The sequence below is a fragment of the Salvia hispanica genome, chromosome 5 (assembly GCF_029641045.1).
Source record: "Salvia hispanica isolate PSC_SH4W2 chromosome 5, Shi_PSC_v1, whole genome shotgun sequence".
Lineage (NCBI taxonomy): Eukaryota > Viridiplantae > Streptophyta > Magnoliopsida > Lamiales > Lamiaceae > Salvia > Salvia hispanica.
The window spans coordinates 31,651,375-31,668,028 of record NC_142696.1 but is presented as its reverse complement, the minus strand read 5'-3'; the positions used below and the strand labels follow the sequence as shown (position 1 = coordinate 31,668,028).

The 16,654-nt window shown below is 37.3% G+C and overlaps 1 protein-coding gene across 1 annotated transcript; it reads left to right on the top strand.

Moving 5' to 3' along the window:
* Window positions 1-888: 888 nt before the first annotated feature.
* LOC125189517 (transcription factor TGA2.3-like) lies at window positions 889-16,347 on the top strand. Its single transcript, XM_089059198.1, has 12 exons — window positions 889-1,045; window positions 1,612-1,690; window positions 4,491-4,719; window positions 5,041-5,175; window positions 13,304-13,381; window positions 13,555-13,617; window positions 13,706-13,765; window positions 13,877-13,954; window positions 14,055-14,121; window positions 14,259-14,515; window positions 14,628-14,867; window positions 16,104-16,347. The coding sequence occupies exons 1-12, from the start codon at window positions 889-891 to the stop codon at window positions 16,251-16,253; spliced, it is 1,593 nt and encodes a 530-aa protein (XP_088915324.1). The 3' UTR covers window positions 16,254-16,347.
* Window positions 16,348-16,654: the final 307 nt, after the last annotated feature.

Sequence of the window (16,654 nt, the reverse complement as noted above, 5' to 3'; positions counted from 1 at the left end):
TTTTGTATACTTTAATTAATTAAAGTAAAAAAAAATGGTTGGTTTAATTTTAATTACAGGGTGATATCTTGAAGCAGCAAACCCTTCGCCAGCTGCGGCTGCATCTGACGACCCGCCAAGCCGTGCAGTGTTTTCTGGTCATCGGCGAGTACTTCAACCGCCTCTGCTCCCTCAGCACCCTCTGGCTCAACCGCACCTGCCACGACTAAAGGCGTCAATGGAAAAATTGCTCTATGGATAAAACATTTAAAACATTTGATACTGAATTTTATTTTGGTATGCATAGAAGATTCAAACTCTATTTCTTTTCAGTTATTCTGCTAGATTGGAGTGAAACTTGGAATAAGATTCAACCGAAATTTAAATTGCGATGCATAAGTAGACATATTTTTTCCTCCAAAAACAATTTTATCATTTTGCAACACATTTACCAACTTCAAACGGTATTAAAACTTTGAAGTCAGAGAAGCTTTAGAAAGCATATCCGCAACATATTGTGATCGGTTGAAACCTAATTGATCTTCTTTTTTCCTTTGTGTACAGTATGTGCAGTGGGTGTGCATGTGCAATGTGTGTGTAGTGTGAAGCAATGTGTGTATTGTAAATTCTTTTTTTCAATTATTCAAAAATTCTAATTTTAGTTTTATTATAAAATCTAAAATTTATCAAATTAAGATGATATTGAATTTATACATAATGCTCTCCATTCCGCGGTAGTAGAGTAATTTCTCTTCGGCACGGAGATTAAAAAGAGAAAAATAAATATATAATAAAATAGGAGAAAAGGAAAAGTAGAGAGGATAAAGTAATGTGAGAAAATGTGTATGATGAGAATCAAACCGTCACGCATCATATGCGCCAAGCCCGATCAAAGACCTACACTGGCCGATGACGAGGTCTATGAGAAAGAAGATGCAAGAAGCCTTGAGGAGAAATCTCGGATTGTTGACCGACGAAGCGGAAGAGGCGATCACTGATGGGTTCGAGACGTTGAATCAATATCTGACCCAAACCATCGTCGGTGACACTCACTCTGCCACCGGATGTGAGCACTTTTTTTTCGATAAAATAAAGACTCAAATCACATTTAGAATGGGTGAGCAAGTCAAAGAACAAACAATTCTAAAACAAAATAAAACCAAAAAAGGCTATAGAGCCAAAACACCTAGATTAACAAGAACGGACAAAAGGATCCAACAAAAGCTCACACAGAAAACGCACATACGCACACATACACGCGCAAGCGGGTGCGCACACACACTACGCACTTCACGCACACACACTAAAACACACATTGAGGAGGCTTGCTCAGAGTAGAGAAGCAGCAAGAAAAAACAGGCTTAAGGAAAAGGCATGTGTTTAATTTAGACACACTAAAACACACATTGGGTGGAAATGAGAATGCGGGAGAGCAAGGCCTCCCTTATACCAACATAATTCCAGGTATAATTCTTTCTTAATTGAAAAAAAATTAAGGATGAGAAAGTTTATCCCAACCCATGTGCGTGGTTGGTGAATTGTGGATGCGTGAGAAAAGTCACACATGGCGTGATACTCGAGGGTGTTGCATTAATTAATGAATTAATGAATTGATTCCGCATAATTTTTTAGGTGTGACACTACTTGATATGGAGTACGCGCAATGGCTGGAGCGTGGAGGAGCATCACCGCCTGATGGCGGAGCTGAGGGGTGCGGTCAACGAGTAACGGCAGGAGAACGAGATGTGTGTCGCCATCTGCAACTGGTTGACATAACTATGTAAAGATACTTTATGCACTTTTTCGTAATCTTTTAAATATTTAATTTGTTAAGTATATCATCTAACATAAAATTTCCTTATAGTCAACATTATTATGCACGCGCACACGCACACGCACGCGCACACGCACACGCACACGCACACGCACGCGCACGCGCACGCACACACTTCACCTTCACACACGCACTACACATACACCGTTACACACACTTTGAATTATAATTCAACTCCTTTGTTAAACGAACAATGGATTTGAAATTCAATTATAGAATTTCAATTCCAATTCCGTGTACCGAAAGGACCCTTTATAAATTTCTCAATAATTGGGGATTATATGATATAGGTGTCCTCAACTAATATTTTTTTTCCATTTTATTTGCTACAACCCCTCTCTTACTCGTGTGTGTCTCTCTCTCTCTTACTCATACCAAGAACTAAATATTTGTGGGCAAGACAAGTTTGATTGGGCCACAAATCCATGTTATAAATGATTTATTGTTTGAATCTATAATGAATGATATATTAGGTCTTAAATAGTACGGCCCATCGGATTCTCTCATTTTTGTAAAATCATTTTTTTTGGGTTCTCTGAATTTTAGACCTTTTGATCTTGTGTGACACTCCATTAGATATCCAAAATATCTCGTTTGTAATTACCTTTAAATTGAGATGTTTCAAAAACAATGAGAATAAACCATATTTACTCGAGTTATTGTGGTATAGAAATACTCAAACACAGACACAACTGATTTATTGCAAGATATCTCAGATAACTATAGATGAGGTACAATATATCAGGCTATAGAAAACCAGTTTACAAGCTGGTAAAATGGAGCTCGAAACCATCACAAAAAGAATCAGACAGACTACTCGCGAGCTACTCACCTCGAGCTAACAATGGTGCCTGTCTCTCTACAAAGACCATTTCAGTCATCAGTTACTCGCTCACATGGCCAATATACACATATCCACTTATTTACTACTCTCTCCGTCCCACTTAAGATGACACGTTTTCCTTTTTAGTTTGTCCCAACTAAGATGACACATTTCCTTTTCGGAAACTTTCTCTCTCCAATTATGTTACGAATCCAACAACCTCGGCTGCTGCAGCCGCTGCAGAGCCTTCCTCATCACCATTGACAGCGGAGGGGACGGTGATAAGGAGTGAAGACGAATAAGAGTCATCCAAGGACGAGGAGGAGGACCTGTCGCAGACTGAGGAAGAAGAGGCAGGAACCAAGGAGAGTACAACAGTCCGGAAGTTGAGACCAATTAGACGGTCCAGTCGATAACGAATTTCTTCCGATTGTATAATCTACTTTTATCACCTAGACTTTTAATTTATCTTTTCACTAATAATTAACTATAAAATTGTACTAAATTTTATTCAACAGGTTAACTTCTGAATATTTTTCTATCATCCAAAAACCGCCATTCTCCATTTACAAAAATTACTAATTAGAAACTAGGAAAATGGTTATGGGCTCCACCAGAAATATATACGCCAGTACTAAGCTTTTTGATTTGATAGAAGCATAAAATTCTAGCCCATTTTAGGTGGGCCTCAACATATGGGCCATTAATTGCTTTCGAATCAAAAACCTTTTTTTTGCATAATTAACCATAAAACAAATAAATCAATAGTATTTGGGTATATAAATCAAGGTTCCACATTCTTAAAGAAAATAAATGTCCATTATATTAAGATCTACACACTTTTCCCAATTTTCTATCTCTTCTCGAAGAAACAAATACTTCAACTTATAAAAATTTGCCACTAAGGTACAAAATAATTGATTCCACACATTGTTCATTTTATACTAAGTGTGATAGATTTTGAGTAGACTTTAATATTTGGTCACTAAAATGATGCGCTAAGTTCATTTGGTGCAGAGTTATTAGAGCATCTCCAATGGAGGCTAGCGGGCCGGCTAGTCGATTCCCGGGCGCTGGCTGGTCCGCTAGCTGACCATTGCAACCGGCGAGTGGAAAATCGGCAAGCCGATCGGCTAGCCCACGCCGATTCGCGGGCGCTAGCAGATCCGCTGGCCGCCATTGTAGGCTCCCGATCGGCTAGCGATCGGCCAGCGCCATTTTTTTTAATTTTCGAAACTCTATATATACGCGATCTGCACGTCATTTTCATTCGCACCACTTGTTTTAACGAGTTTCTCTCTCTCTTAATTTCTGTACAAGAGCAATAACGCGAAATGGAGAACAACAACGATTCTACTCCAGTGCCTCCAGTGACAAGCAGGGAGGTGAATGGGGTCCGATGGGCGGTACTACAATATGTACCCTTGGCCGCAGATGATGTCGGGGATGGCAGCCGGGGATGCAGGGGATGGGGGGTGGGGGGAGGGGGGAAGACAATGTCTATTGCCCCAGTCTTGACTTTTTGATTGCTTCTTCCCACACATCGAGCGGAGACGCAATTCACTGGGCATGAAACTTTCTCCTTAGAGGAGTTGGGGATAGATCTCGAGGATGCGGACTCTCCCATTCAAACAGGGGGAGTAGGTCGGGGTCAGGGTCGGGGCGCACCGAAGAAGAAGAGGGGCAAGGGCAAAGGGGTGGTCGGCGAGTCGTCGCAGCCGGCTGATGACGCCAGTTCGGCTAAGGTACGGAGGAAGTGGACGGATGACGAGAACGTCGCGATGTGCAAGGCTTGAGTGTGTGTTTGCGATGATCCCCTCCATTCGAACAATCAGAGGGTGTGGGCTAAAATAGCAGCAGCCTACAAGACATTTTGCCCGAAGGGGAAGCCACACAGCGGGGAGGAGTGCCGAAAGCAGTGGGACCGAATCAGGGCTACGTCTCCCGATTTGCGGGCTTGTACGCCAACCACCTCTGCATGAAGACTAGTGGCCAAACTGACGATGATGTGAGGAGAATGGCGGAGGCCGCCTTCCCCTTGACGGGGGTTTATAAGGAGTTCTCCTACTGGAACTGCTATGAGGTGCTGATGGATTCCATCTGAGAATTTCGAGTGGGTGTCGATGCTGGCTGGCCAAAGAAGCAGCGGCTGAACCTCGCCGGTGATTACAGCAGTAGCGGTGGTTCCCACGAGCTCCCCGACGATGCTCAGGAGTTCCCGTCCCCTCCATAGTTTACTCGCCGCACTCGCCTGGTTGGTCAAAAGAGGGCGCAACGGGGAGCTAGGGGAGTCACCCACGGGTCCCAGGAGGCCCAGTCGGCATCCCCCCTACTGTTCATTCGTTAGCCGAGCTCTCCCGCCTCGCGCATCAACAAACGCAGGTGAACATGTGGAAAATCATAGGTGAATGGAAGGCCTGACCCTGTGGTGAAGGGGCTTGTTTTTGACCTCCTCCAGAGTATGCGGGCCGATTTGGCTAGCGTACGTAGAGAGGCGGGAGATGCCGGGGACTCAGATGCGGCAGATTTGGGGTCCCAGGTAGCGGTGACGGCGGCGACAAGGAGTGAGGCGGGGCTCGTGTGTGGAAGCAGGAGGGTTTTTTTTTATATAATTATGTAAATATTTTTTAATGTACATTTTTTTAATTTAAATAAAATTATTGCATTTTCCCGTATCTGTGTCGTAAATTTAATTCCGTATTTTTCGTGATTGTAATTTATTTGTTTTTTATAATTTTGTTTATTATGGCTAGTCCTAGTGCTAGTCCAATTTCTTGTCCTGATGATGTGACAGGCAGTTTCTAGCCCTAGATGATGTGGCAGGAGGAGTTTTTGGCTAAGCTATTACTAGCCTATTGCTAGTTCAGGAGCCATTGGAGATGCTATTAAGGTACTGCACTTAATTCAGTTTTTTTTTTTAATTATGGTATAATACAATTCATTAATATTTATATTTTTTTCATTATGAAGACACACATAGTTCATCTTACATAGCTTCGTGAAGTTAGAGATCAAATTGAACATATGAATATAATTTAGCATGGCCTTGCACTAAAAATCATAAATCTCTTTCGGTGATTTTTTATTTATTATAATTAGGGATTTGTTATTTTTTTACAATTCTCTTTCTTTATATATATAGGTCCAAACAAGATCTATGTTTACAGTCCATTTTCCATCCTTATCTCTTGGCGAATCTTTATTAAAACAGATTTCATCATTTTTGCCATATAAAATGCCCCATTTCTATTTTTGGCATGAGATTGAACTCATTCTCCACTAATATAGTATTTCAATAATTTATTCTTGTCATTCTTTTAATGCACCAATTATGCATTAAAATTCGTATCATCTTACGTATTTCTATTTTTGTTAGACGAAGTGAGTATATTGTATTAACATGAGATATTAAAGTGATAAAAATGCATGTGAAAAAGTATCCCATTTTAAACGGAAAATGATGAATGAGAAGTGATGACATTCATTTTATAGATAAAGAGATTGAAAAGAAGAGAGAAATATTTATATTTTATACAAAGAAAATTTTCTTTATATTTAATTTTTATTATAATTTTTTATATTTCAAAGCAAAAGTATCCGGATTATTTTAAAGCGAGAATTGTTACCAAAACAACACGACTCTTGATCGCATAGATTATTGTATGTGAGTGATAGTTTCCCTAGTGCCGACCCTTAACTCTCAAAAACATATTTTCTTGGTCCCGTCATAATTGATATGCTTTCCTTATACACAAAATTTAAAAAATTGATATTTAAAGAGTTTAATGGAGGGAGGGTAAATAATGAGAGAATTACGAGTAGAGGAATAAAGAGATAATAAAGTAGGTGGGAGAATAAAGTTACTCTCTCCATTCACTATAAGTGAGTCGTATTCCCTTTTTAAGTAAGTCGTTTCCCTTTTAGCAAAAGACAACACATTTACTCTCTCTTACTATATTTCCTCTCTCATACTTTATTCTCTCTCCTTTATTTTATTCTTTTTTCATCTCTCTACTTTATTCTCACTCCCTTATTTTATTCTTTTTCATATCTCTACATTATTCTCACTCCACTTAACTCATCAAACATTATTTTCTTAAATCTTGTGCCTATAAGTATTATTTTTCGCTAAAAAGGAAATGACTCATTTTAGGTGGAACATCCCAAAAAGGAAAGTAATTCGATTAGAGTGGGACGAAAGGAGTACACGGCAATGAGTTAATTATTTAATACTTTGAATGAACTACAAAAATAATATTTGACAATATGATTTGCATGTAGATCATTATCCGTAATGAATTTTATTAGCATAGATAGATCCTTAACAAACACTCCAAAAAATACTACTCCATTTACCAACAGCCAATTTTCGCTACTAATTGTCATAATTTCACTAGTAAAAATGGTTAGCAACGGATTAGCAAAAGATTTATACAATTGTTCATTTGGTCATTGTTAAAATTTAGCAACATACTCCCTTCGTCCCACTCTAAGTACCACATTTTTCCTTTAAGGATGTCTATTCTAAATATCATATTTCTAAATATAGAAACATCACTCTTTCTACCTTTTCCTTCTCTCTTACATTGTTCAATCCACCAAAAAATGTCCCATTTTGTCATTTTCGTCCGTCCACCAATAAATGTCTCATTTGTTTTTTTTACCACTTTTGGTAATGGACTCCACATTCCACTAATTTTATTTCACTCACATTTCACTATAAAACTAATATATAAAAGTAGCACCCACCTTACACTAACATTTTCCAGTCACTTTCTATTATATTTCTTACAACCCATGCCCGATCAAATTGGTCTTGTATTGGTGAATGGAGGGAGTACTATATAAAATTTTGTGCCAAACTAGACATGCTCCACTTAGAGTGGGACGGATGAAGAATTAAATTATGCTACTAAAATTTCAGGGAGTAACTTAGCAACAGATCAAGTCAGTTGATAATTAAGCTCGGATGAAGAGAGGAAATGAAAATTCACTCCAAATCGTTTCTAGTCTATAGAGTTCTTCGCCTAGTAGCCTGCTGAGTTCGTCGTCTATGAACCCATCGTTCCGATGGTTCGAACTGTCCATCTAGAATGTCTCTCGTGGTTTGTTGAAGGTGACCTGTCTCTCCAGAACATTGTCAGCGAGACCAGTGGCGGATTCAGGATTTTTAATTCGGGGGTACGACCTTTATATTGATTTAGAGCATTAAAATTCGATCGATCATTTTTCTTTCGTTTTATTAGTTGTGAATATCTTATATCAATATTTTTATTAATTATGAATAAATTATATATATAAATACATAAAATTATAGTAACTATTCCTTCCGTTTCAAGGAAGATGACTCAATCCTCGAGTGACACGGGAATTTATGCAAATTTATTTTTTGTGTGAAGCGAAGATAGTAAGGTAAGAGAGAGAATAAAATGAAGATAAGAGTGTTCTATTTGTAATAATGGATCATATTGGTTGAGACAAACTAAAAAGGAAAGTCATCTTTAATGGGACGGGGGAAGTACAAAATTGATAGACATAATAGCTATGAAATAGAAAGAAAAAATAATAATAAATGAAATGAAATAGAAAGAAAAAATAATAATATATGGAATGAAATAGAAAGAAAAAATAAACATAATGGAGCAAAATACCTATATCAAAGCATAAATAAAAAAGGAGCAAACTTAAATAGCAAAGCATAAATAAAAAAGATCAAACTTCGATAGTAGAATGCACCATCGCTGGGAATCGTACACGGATCCTTAACAACACTACGTACGTTCCTACCACTAAGCTAGACTAAGCTGATTGTTATTTTCTAAGCAATATATAATAAAGACAGAAAATACTAAGTATTTTTTATATATATAAATTGTTGATGTTGTTGCATTGATCTCTCTGTTTCCCCCCTTCACGTCGATGGCTTGGGGACAAGCTTGAGTGAAGTGGGAGGGGGAGAGGAGTCAATGCATGTATTTTTCCGCATGATAAGAGTCTTTAGGTCTAGTTTTGTTGTGTCGCATGAACCAGTGAATATAATACGGCATGATCCTCTTAGTGAAAGTAATCGAAAATACGAGGTATTTCAACTTAGAAGCCTTTTCCTTTAATAAGCCAAGTCAATCTGAGTGAAGCGAGAACGATAGAGGATGTCTTTACTTACTTAGTTGTGAAGTCCTACTATAATAGCGAGTTATAAGCCTTAAATAACTTCGAGCTAACACATGTTAAAGGGCCGCCACTAAATGCTTAGGGAGAAGAGTTGTAAAGGAGAAAAAATAGGGGGATTGGGTTATGAAGGTATAAGCTGGACGAAGTCCAGGGTAAGGTGTTATAAGCTGGACGAAGTCCAGAAGAGAGGAGGAAAATGGAGGAATAAGCTGGACAAAGTCCAAAGGAAAAAAAAAGAGGGAAGCAAAAAACAAAAAAAAAAAAAAAAAGAAGGAGAAAATATATAAAAAAAAAAGATATAAAAGGAAGGAGGAATAAGCTGGACGAAGTCCAGGGGGAGTTGTTTAAAGGGCAGGAACAATAATAACCTGACCTAGGAAAAAAAGGAGGAACTCTCATAACCCGACGCTTCAGTTGTGTGACAATAACTTAAGAGAGAATCGATCCTAACATCCCTGGTGAGGAATGAGTGATCGAGTGAATCCAATAATTGGGTAAGTAAAAGGCTATCTTGACGAACTGACAGATTGGCTAGGTAGAGGAAGAGAAAGGGCCTATTTGGAGGAGTGCAGCCTGTTGGATTGACCTTAATCTTGTGGGGATAGTTGCCTAAAAGTTGAAGCTAGCTCATGCATATGTGTTTATGTGTTTATGTTGTATGTTTTTCTTTAAGTGTTTTAGTTTCAAATTGTGTCTAGGTCTAGGAGTCTGTCTAGAGTCTAAAGAGGCGGTCAGGGGATAACCTTGCTTGAAATTCGCCTTATTCTTTTTCTTGTCTTTGTACTTGAGGACAAGTATGGTTTAAGTGTGAGCAGTTTGATAAGGCTAATTTCATGCATCGGTTATATAGTGAAAAGCATTACATTTTGCTGGGTCTAACACGGTTTCTAAGTCAGGTGTGTGACAGAATCGCTAGATCCAGGAGATGCTGGAGGAAACAGTCTAGCGAAGAAATGAAGTAGAAATGAGCAGGAAAGAAGGCTAGAAGAAGGGAGTCAATAGCTGAGGGCAACAAAGTCTATCTATACCTCGCTAGGCCTCACTTCAACGCTTACAAATAGAGGAGCATGCAACACACAAGATATCACTTTTTTTCGTTCACTCTTAGCTCACACACAACACACACTTGGGAAATGGGAGTTCTGGGGTAGTTTTAGGTTTCAAGGGGTCAATTCTTCAGAGAAATTCTGTCGAAACACCGTCCACGTGAGGGCGAAGAAACAATCTACTTAATTTCAGTTCTTTTGCACTCTATTTCGTCGAACTTCACTTTTGGAAGTCGATTTGGCTGTTGATGTTGCTGATGATCTATGCATTTCTTAGTTTCCGTTATATTTGTGTTATTTCGTGTTGATCTACGTTGATCCTGCTGTTAAGAGTTTTATTTCGGCAAGTTGCATGTTGATCTCTGTTTTTTCTTTGTTACTTTGGTGCTCGATCTGGGAATTTGGCTGTAGATCTGTGGTGTTGTTGTTGATTGAAGGTTATTAGTTGAATCTGAAGTTATGAAATGTTTCTTTTGGCTGGAGTTTGTGTTGGATGCTTAGATCCGAAGTGGATTTAGCGTCCGAGGTTGGATCTGAACAGGGGAAGTCGAGTTGTGCATGGATTTTGAGTTTTCTATTGCTTTCTGTTTTACTTCGTCTAGCATCCGCAGATCTGTTTAGTTCTTAATTGTTCTTCATTAAAATTGTTAAAATCCAGTCTGCTCTGTTCCGATTTCGCTCATGCTGTTTTCTTCTGAGTTTTTATGCAAATTGGTTGGAGAAGATGATGTCGCTGTTAGTTAATACCTTAGTTAGTTGTTTTTTTCCAGCTTTTCGTCCATACTCTGCTTTTTCAGTTATGGTCCCCACCGTCAGATTATTTCCCAGATCTAGGTAATTAGAATAGTTTCTCAGATCTAGTGATTGTTCGGTTCTAGTTTACGTGCATGCTTTTGTTATTTCGCCTAGATCTAGCTGTTAGCGTAGCAATTCAAAGTTCCAAGTTTAAGTTTAATTTCTTCAACCCAAAAAAATGCGTGGCAGCAGCCAACCCAAAAACAATTCCCAAATCCTTGAGCATGATTATTACGCATCCATCTCTGTGGGATCGATCCCTACTTCCCTGTGCTAGGTTTTAGTAAAGTGGTTGAGGGTTTTTTGAAGAAGTGCTCTGTGTGTCTGACGACCAGGATTTTTCAACGACCAGTGAGTTCCTAGACCGAGTGATCTAGCGGATTTGCTGGATCTAGGAAACCTGTTATTTCTTTCTGTGCACATAGTGACTACCCACACACTAGTTGTGTCGTCTTCAGTACCCTTGGCCGCAGATGATGTTGGGGATGGCAGCCGGGGATGCAGGGGATGGGGGGGAGGGCAATGTCTATCGCCTCAGTCTTGACTTTTTGACTACTTCTTCCCACAACATCTCCAATGGTCCTTAAGTTCGTGCTTCGCGTATCCAACGGTCCATTTAGGTGGATAACAATATGAAATTCTTTCGGTAGTGATATATATACCGAAACTTCCGGTATGGTAACGGTATGAAATTCTTTCATACCGGTATTTTAGGTACAATATATGATACAACATTTCCGTATCGACCCAGCCCTAGACACACTTTTCTTTTTAGTTTGTCCCAACTATGATGACACATTTCTATTTTTGGAAAATTTATCTCTCTCCAATTAATACACTCAATCACTTTTTTCCTCTCCAATTCAACTCTCTCTCTCCATTTATTACTTACATCCATCTTTTCTCTCTCTAATTAAACCGATAAACCAACAATTCCTAAAATCTGCCGGCTATGAAATGTATCTTAGCCGGGCCAGACGGAGTATATTAGAAACATATAGAAAAGAGAAACAAAATACACACATAACATACATGAATTTCTAGTGACAAAAAACTATACCAACATGGCATCTATTTATCAGACTTCTTATCTCCACACTCCCAAATAAATAAACTTAAACCATTTTTTTAAGAGAGAGGGTGTGAAATTAAATGGAATTGTATGAAAGTTGAATTTGGGAAATGAAAGTCTTCTTTCTTATAGAGAAAAGCTTAAATAGGGTTTGTCTTTTCTCTTTGCATTCAATTCATTTTCCCATTTTTTATACCATCCTCCTCTCTTTTGATTACTCCATAACTACCTCTCACTCTCTTTCTAAATTTCATTTGTCTCTATCTACATTATGTTGAGCTCCAATTTCTCTATAAAATGAGAACAAAATACTAGGTTTTGAGCAACCAAGAAAAGAAAGAGTTCCCTCTCTATCTCTCTCTAGACCTCATCTCTCTCTCTAGATCCCATCTCTCTCTCTTCCCCTCTCATGGCTTCAAACAAAGTCAGTAGCAACGAGCTTCATCACTCTCACTCTGCACAAATAGGTCAACATCTTCCGATGCAACACGATAATCAAATCAATCATCATCATCATCATCAAAATCAATATAATAATTCCATGTTTTCATTTGGGATGATGCCATCATCCTCATCAGCCATACCCTTCAATAGGTAAGCAACTTGGGCCTTTTTTTTTTCTAATTTATTTTTCTAATATATATTTTAATTAAGTATGATTTGTTGATGTGGAATATTTGCAGAAGCAAAGAATCCGGAGCTTACGAATCAGACTATTTGGATCAAACTCCCTGTCAATACGGTTACCTCAACGGCCAAGATCCATCTTCGTCTCAAGATCAACGTCGTAAACATTCATATACACCTATATCAATTTTATTTCTTTTTGAGATTTTACAAAATCAAAATTTTTCTTTAGATTTCTAGAGATTCTGATTCTTCATGAGAGAAAATGTTATAACTTGGCAGATTGAAGCCACTGGTTTAATTTGTGCAAACCCTCAAAAATATTTTTCATTTGAAGCCACTATGTTTTTTTTTCTCAAATTCTGAAATGTGATTTTTTTGTTAACTTTTTTCATGTACAACCAATATTTGGTTTCAATTTGTTTAGCCTTTTTAATAAAAAATTATTGTCCGATTTTAATTTAATTGGCTAATTTACATTCAATTAAAATAATTTGTGTCTGAATTTATGCAGAGATGAACCGGCACACTCTCAGCATTATCCCTTCTCAGGCCCTGCATGGTGAACCAATTTTTACGGTAATTAGAATTAAAAAACAAAAACATTTTCTTACTCCCTCCGTATTAAAAGAACAGAAGCATTTGAAACGGCACGAGGTTTTATGCACAATTGGTAAAGTAAGTGATAAAAATTGGTAAAGTAAGAGAGAGAAAAATAAAAATGAGTAAAGTAAGAGAGAAGAAGAGAAAAAGTATAGAAAATAGAGTTAATGGATTGTGGGGTCCATGTCCTAAAATAGAAAGATTCTAAAGTTTATATTTTTAAAGAACGGCCCAAAATGAAAATAATTGCTATTTTTAAAAAATGAGGGAGTATTTTCATTATTGGCTTGTTTAAACTCTCGATTTATGATAATGGGGTTTCTCCGAATCAATTAATCTTGTGTTTTTGGTAGGGAAGCAGTGGTTCGCAAACACCATTTGAGGCATCTAACCCTAGAAATGATGTTCAAGGATCTGCCAGCGTAGTTCAGGTTATGATATTAAATTACTGTATTAATTAAATACAAAAAATGGCTATTTTTAATAAATCTAAATGATTCCCCATTAACTACTGTTGATATTTAAGTATATAAGTGAAATTTTGTGCTTGGAATAATTAATTTCTTTATTTTGATTATTTTTATTTTAAATTATTTAATTTCAGCGTGGGATAAACTACCAAAAGCCTACTGTAGAGCAAGATGCTCAAAAGTCAACTGATCTAAAGGTATTTTCGCTTAATATTTTACACAGTAAGTTTTTTAAAAATTATTAAATATGTTTTTTCGTGAAATGATTTGTTTTTGGAAATACAGACATTGAGTAGGCTTGCTAAGAACAGAGAAGCAGCAAGAAAAAGCAGGCTTAAGAAAAAGGCATGTTTTTAGTTAGACAAAACAATAAGAAATTTAGTTTCATTTTTTATTAATTAACTAATCTATGATAAAATATATAATTTCTTTCATCTTTGTTTGTTATTAATGCAGGCTCATGTTCAAGACTTGGAGTCCAAAAAAATAGAGCTAGATCAGTTAAAGCTGAAAATTCAAAATGCTGGAGCACAAGTAGTCATATTTAATTTGAATTAATTTAACTATATTTCTCTTAAATCCAAATCCCATATATAGCTAAAAAGATTCTCCAAATGTACATTTTTTGCTATAGGGAATTTTATTGGGTGGGAATGAGAATGCGGGAGAGCAAGACCTCCCTTGCACCAACATAATTTCGGGTACAATTCTTTCTTAATTAAAAAAAAATTAAGGATGAGGAAATTTATCCCAACCCATGTGCGTGGTTGGTGAAAAGTCGCAAGGCGTGATATTTGAGGGCGTTACATTAATTAAAGAATTAATGAATTGATTCCAGGCGCGGCACAATTTGATATGGAGTACGCGCAATGGCTGGAGGTGCACCATTGCCTGACGGTGGAACTGAGGTACCGGCCAGAGAACGAGCTAGGTAACGTCATCGACAACTGGTTGGCCCACTACGACCAGATCGTGAGCCTCAAGAGCAAGGCCGTCAAGGACGACGTCTTCCACGTCTTCTCCGGAATGTGGAAGGCACCGGCAGAGCGGTGCTTTATGTGGATGGGCGGTTTCCGGCCGTCAGTGGTCATCAAGGTACAAGAAACCCTAAATTCAAAAAACCCTAAACTCAGAAAATCCCTAAAATCAGTAAATCCCTAAATTGAAATTTTTAGAAGATAGAAAATTGAATCAATCTCTCAATCAGATAGCGCTGGATGAGATGGAGGGCTTGACGGAGCAGCAACGGGTGGCGCTTTGTGGATTGCAGCGGTCGGCCGAAGAAGATGAAGAGGCGATTACTGATGGGTTCGAGACATTGGATCGATCTCTGACCAAAACCATCGTCGGTGGCACTCTCACTATGCCACCATATCTGAACGAATACATGACACAAATGTCTATTGCCACTAAACAAGTCTCTGCTCTCCAAGGCGTTGTCACACGGGTAATTAATTTTTTTATAATTAAATTTAGTATTATTGTTTATACAGAGTGGATTTTCTAATTAAACAACATTTTCCTTGAATAATGTTTAATTAAACATTTAGTTCCCTTGGTCAGCAGAAAAATTTCATGGCTTAATTAGGTTAATTATTATATATATTGAATTGATGATGCATATGTTGCTTTATTTCACTGTATAAAAATGGGAAAAATATGTCAGTGTTCGGATTTGTAACATCTACTATAGTATGTACATGTGTGTGTTTATGTTCAAAAATATTTCACTAGTACTACTAATATATATGTGGATACAATTTGAAGACGTAAATATCACTAATCTTTGACATGAAAATACAGTGAAAAAGTTCACCCGACTATAGGTTCTTGTATATCTTCAATTTGTTTGAATGAGTGATAAAATATTGCTAAGATTTATATTTTAAATTAATATATATTAGACCGCGTTAAATTTCATATTATCCCATATCGAATCTTATTATGCTTACCTGTTATCTATTTTTGGTAAATGCATTTATTATTAATTGCTTCTTTAATTTGCATGATATACACGCGTTAGCGAACTTTAAATTGTAACGTAAGTTGGACGAGTCATATATATTCCATTTTATCTCTAGTTAGGAATCTTTATAGAATTCTTAACAGAAAAAGATGCCATCAAATAACAAAAATAAAAAAGTCCACCATCCCTTTCAAAGTATTACTCTGTGTGTCTAATAGAAATTACTTAACTAATCACACATTAAAACTCGTATCATTCAGAGTTATACTATTAGTAAATAAATACTCCCTCTGTCCCGCTTTAGCAGTCTCATTGACTTTTCTGCCCTCTTTTTGTAAAAATGATAAAAAATAGTTAAAGTAAAGAAATGGTAAAGTAAGAGAGACAATAATGTAGATAAGACTCTTCTCTATATTATTCTCTCTCTTAATTTATCATTTCTCCTCTTTAACTATTTTTTATCATTTTTACAAAAAGAGGGCAGAAAAGTCAATGGGACTGCTAAAGCGGGACGGAGGGAGTAATACTTTATGTACATAAATATTTTTTCCCTTTTATCTATTCCATATTTTACTTGTCATAAATATATCACCTAACCTAAACTTTCCATATAGTCAACATTCATGTATGATGAGTTGTGTAATAGACACTCATTAATCTTTATTCTTGTTATAATTACTTAAAGTAAAAAAATGGTTGATTTAATTTTAACTTCAGGTTGATATCTTGAGGCAGCAAACCCTTCGCCACCTGCCTCTGCATCTGACGAACCGCCAAGCTGCTCAGTGTTTTCTGGTCATCGACGAGTACTTCAACCGTCTCCGCTCCCTCAGCACCCTCTGGCTCAACCGCACCCGCCACGACTAAAGGCGGCAATGGAGAAATTGCTTTACATATGGAAAAAACATTTGATAACGAATAATATTCTTTTTGAACTTTGTTTTGGTATGCTAGCAGATTCAAGCTCTATTTCTTTTTCAGATATTCTGTTAGACATTTTTTTTGGAGTAAAACTTGGAATAAAATTGAACGGAAATCTAAATTGCAAGATGCATAAGCTAGACATATCTTTTCCAGGGGTTGGATCCCCTGCTGTGGTAGGAAACACAGTAGGGGCTGATGTGCCTTCAAAGGATGGCGTTTCTATTTAATTACTGCAGCCTTTACCTTTTGGAGGAGGATCTTCTGCTGAGTTAAAAAACACAGGAGGGCCTGCTGTGGCTAAAACGCGTACTTTTCCAAATGAAACGCATCCCAATTTTAGAGAG

What these genes read in the sequence shown, in the direction of transcription:
- LOC125189517 (XM_089059198.1), top strand. Translation starts at nt 889, where the DNA reads ATGACGAGGTCTATGAGAAAGAAGATGCAAGAAGCCTTGAGGAGAAAT. An exon ending in AAAAGTCAACTGATCTAAAG is followed by an intron (nt 13,618 to 13,705) that starts GTATTTTCGCTT and finishes TTGGAAATACAG; the next exon opens with ACATTGAGTAGGCTTGCTAA. An exon ending in AAAGCAGGCTTAAGAAAAAG is followed by an intron (nt 13,766 to 13,876) that starts GCATGTTTTTAG and finishes TTATTAATGCAG; the next exon opens with GCTCATGTTCAAGACTTGGA.